Source organism: Somniosus microcephalus, unplaced genomic scaffold (assembly GCF_052327205.1).
Source record: "Somniosus microcephalus isolate GS21.2 unplaced genomic scaffold, FLI_Smic_1.0 scaffold959, whole genome shotgun sequence".
Taxonomy (NCBI): domain Eukaryota; kingdom Metazoa; phylum Chordata; class Chondrichthyes; order Squaliformes; family Somniosidae; genus Somniosus; species Somniosus microcephalus.
In genome coordinates this window covers 5001-8858 of record NW_028226146.1, presented here as the reverse complement: position 1 = coordinate 8858, position 3858 = coordinate 5001, and the positions used below count along the sequence as shown (strand labels likewise).

Sequence of the window (3858 nt, the reverse complement as noted above, 5' to 3'; positions counted from 1 at the left end):
CCATCCCTGACCAGACCTGGACCACTACCTAACCGAAGGGGTGTGACGGCCCTCCTGGATCAACGTGTCCCGGTAACTCTCCCCATCCCTGACCAGACCTGGACCACTACCTAACCTAAGGGGTGTGACGGCCCTCCTGGATCAACGTGTCCCGGTAACTCTCCCCATCCCTGACCAGACCTGGACCACTACCTAACCGAAGGGTTGTGACGGCCCTCCTGGATCAGAGTGTCCCGGTAACTCTCCCCATCCCTGACCAGACCTGGACCACTACCTAACCGAAGGGGTGTGACGGCCCTCCTGGATCAACGTGTCCCGGTAACTCTCCCCATCCCTGACCAGACCTGGACCGCTACCTAACCGAAGGGGTGTGACGGCCCTCCTGGATCAACGTGTCCCGGTAACTCTCCCCATCCCTGACCAGACCTGGACCACTACCTAACCGAAGGGGTGTGACGGCCCTCCTGGATCAGAGTGTCCCGGTAACTCTCCCCATCCCTGACCAGACCTGGACCACTACCTAACCGAAGGGGTGTGACGGCCCTCCTGGATCAACGTGTCCCGGTAACTCTCCCCATCCCTGACCAGACCTGGACCACTACCTAACCTAAGGGAGACGGGGCGAGGCTCGAGGCGCTCCGCGTCCCTCTTAGGGCGCTCAAACTGAATATCGCAGCGCAACGTGCCGCAGCGCCACATGCTGCGGCACGGCGCGCTGCGGTACTGCAGGCCTTCCTCCCCTTCTTAAGGGGGAGGGGCCTGCACCAGCGCAATGAGCGATCGCATGTGCCGGCAAAAGAGCCCGGCGCCGAGGAGAGGTGCCGGGCTCTCGGGACACAGCCGGCACCACCCGGTGGGGGGGCGGATCAGGAGGCCGGGGACGGAGGTGCTGGCAGGCGGCCACCGAAAAAATGGCCGCCCCGCACCTCCATCTTAATTTGCGCCACAACCGCCACAGGTAGGCCCCGTGAACCGGGCGCGATTTGCGATCGGCGTTACAGAGGCGGGCGCACCCAATTATCGCGATCGGGGCGATAGCGGGGCGCTGCGCACACCCATGACGTCATCGGTGGCGGCGCAGCGCAACAGGCTAACGCCGCCACTAGCGCCCCGCTAAATATCGCAGAAGGCACGGCCAGTGGCGCTAAAGCCACTGAGTGCCCTCTTTAGGCGCTAACTGGTGGTGCAGCCCACCGAATTTCTACACCTTAAACTTTTTAAACCAAGAAACAATTATTACCCGCACGATATGATGCTGTTCTTCTACGAGCTAATCATCTTAATCAAAAATACAGTCTCCTACTACCTCGGGTGGCCCGAGCCGGCGCCCACCTCGTGCTTGAGGAAGAGCAGCCTCAAGAAGACCCAGCCCGCCGCTGCCGCCACCACCGCCAAGAAATACATCAACGTGGCGGTGACTGGGCCAGTCGGCAGCGGGAAAACCACCCTCATCAACGCCATGCTGGGGATCGGGGCCGAGGCCGAGACCCCGCCCGCCGGCGGCGGCTGCAAGATGCTGCCGCGCTCCTACCTCTACCCGAGCAACCCCGCGGTCCTCCTGTGGGACCTGCCGGGCATCGAGCCCAGCGAGATCAAGCAGCAGGCCTACTTGGAGAAGACGGACCTGCGCTCCTACGACTTCTTCATCCTGGTCACCAGCGGCAAGGTGGGCGAGGAGGTCCTCTACCTGGCCAAGGAGATCGAGAGGATGAACAAGCACTTCTACTTCGCCCGCACCAAGATCGACGACTACGTGCACAACACCAAACAGCAGAACTTCAACCAGGGGGACCTCCTGCGCGAGATCCGCAAGCACTTCCACAAGAGGCTGCAGGGGATCGGGATCAAATTCCCCCGTATTTACCTCATCTCGGCACAGCAGAAGGACAAATTTGACTTCCAGGACTTCATCGAGGACTTCAACGATGAGTTTTGAGGTCGGGCCGGATGGGCCGGACGGGCTGGGGTGCTGAAGCCGATCTTCTTTTACATCGGGAGCTGAAGTGTAAGTGCCGACCTCCATACTGTCCCGCACTGTCGGAGGGGCAGTACTGAGGGAGCGCCGCACTGTCGGAGGGGCAGTACTGAGGGCGTGCCGCACTGTCGGAGGGGCAGTACTGAGGGAGCGCCGCACTGTCGGAGGGGCAGTACTGAGGGAGTGCCACACTGTCGGAGGGGCAGTACTGAGGGAGCACCGCACTGTCGGAGGGGCAGTACTGAGGGAGTGCCGCACTGTCGGAGGGCCAGTTCAGAGGGAGTGCCGCACTGTCGGAGGGGCAGTACTGAGGGAGCGCCGCACTGTCGGAGGGGCAGTACTGAGGGAGCGCCGCACTGTCGGAGGGACAGTACTGAGGGAGCGCCGCACTGTCGGAGGGGCGGTACTGAGGGAGCACCGCACTGTCAGAGAGGCAGTACTGGGGAGAGCCGCACTGTCGGGGGGGCAGTACTGGGGGAGCGCCGCACTGTCGGAGGGTCAGTACTGAGGGAGCGCCGCACTGTCAGAGGGACAGTACTGAGGGAGCGCCACACTGTCGGAGGGGTAGTACTGAGGGAGCGCCGCACTGTCGGAGGGGCGGTACTGAGGGAGCGCCGCACTGTCAGAGGGGCAGTACTGAGGGAGTGCCGCACTGTCGGAGGGGCAGTACTGAGGGAGCGCCGCACTGTCGGAGGGTCAGTACTGAGGGAGCGCTGCATTGTCGGAGGGTCAGTACTGAGGGAGCCGTGTACTGTCGGAGGGTCAGTACTGAGGGAGCGCTGCATTGTCGGAGGGTCAGTACTGAGGGAGCCGTGCACTGTCGGAGGTGCCGTCTTTCGGATCAGACGTTAAACCGAGGCCCCGTCTGCTCTCTCAGGTGGATGTAAAAGATCCCACGGCCACTATTGGGGCCAATATTTATCCCCCAACCAACATCACTAAAACAGATGATCTGGGTCATTATCACATTGCTCTTTGTGGGAGCTTGCTGTGCGCAAATTGGCTGCCGCGTTTCCTACATTCCAACAGTGACCACACTTCAAACAAAGTCCTTCATTGGCTGTGAAGAGCTTCGGGACATCCTGAATTGGTGAAAGGGGCTGTATAATTGCCAATTTTTTCTTTTTTTCACAGCTCTGTGCCTACAACCTCCGAATCGACCGGTTCCTGATTGCACGTGTAGCAGAAGCAGGCTCCCCCAACATGAAGAGAAACCAATCGACAGGACCCCAGACAGCTTTATTTGAATCGGGGCCCTGCCACTGTCTGTATGGGACCTGGACAGGCCCGGCCCCGAATAAAACAAATTCCTTGCCCTTCTTCTCTCTGCCTCCCACCTCTCCGACCTTTCCACACTGGCCACAGTGCCAAAGAAAGGCCTCATTGGCTGCAAAGCGCTTTTGGACGCGCACCCAGTAGGTCCGCCACGGTCGAGTGCCTTACCATGGGAACGATATCACGAATGGCTAGTTCTGCAATATTCGGAGCCCCGGATGTGGTACGAATCACACTTGGAGCGCTGTGCACAGTTCTGGTCTCCATATACCTTGGTTAGACCACACTTGGAGCACTCTGCACAGTCCTGGTCTCCGTATACCTTGGTTAGACCGCACTTGGAGCACTGTGCACAGTTCTGGTCTCCATATACCTTGGTTAGACCACACTTGGAGCACTGTGCACAGTTCTGGTCTCCGTATACCTGGGTTAGACCACACTTGGAGCACAGTGTACAGTTCTGGTCTCCGTATACCTTGGTTAGACCACACTTGGAGCACTGCGTACAGTTCTGGTCTCCATATACCTTGGTTAGACCACACTTGGAGCACAGTGCACAGTTCTGGTCCCCATATACCTTGGTTAGACCACACTTGGAGCAATGTGCA

General features: G+C 59.7%; 1 protein-coding gene across 1 annotated transcript; it reads left to right on the top strand.

Annotated features, from left to right (window-relative positions):
- Nucleotides 1–1228: 1228 nt before the first annotated feature.
- On the top strand, nt 1229–3291 carry LOC147080931 (interferon-gamma-inducible GTPase 10-like). Its single transcript, XM_085981015.1, has 2 exons — nt 1229–2005; nt 3110–3291. The coding sequence occupies exon 1, from the start codon at nt 1250–1252 to the stop codon at nt 1934–1936; it is 687 nt and encodes a 228-aa protein (XP_085837141.1). The 5' UTR covers nt 1229–1249; the 3' UTR covers nt 1937–2005; nt 3110–3291.
- Nucleotides 3292–3858: the final 567 nt, after the last annotated feature.

What these genes read in the sequence shown, in the direction of transcription:
- LOC147080931 (XM_085981015.1), top strand. Translation starts at nt 1,250, where the DNA reads ATGATGCTGTTCTTCTACGAGCTAATCATCTTAATCAAAAATACAGTC.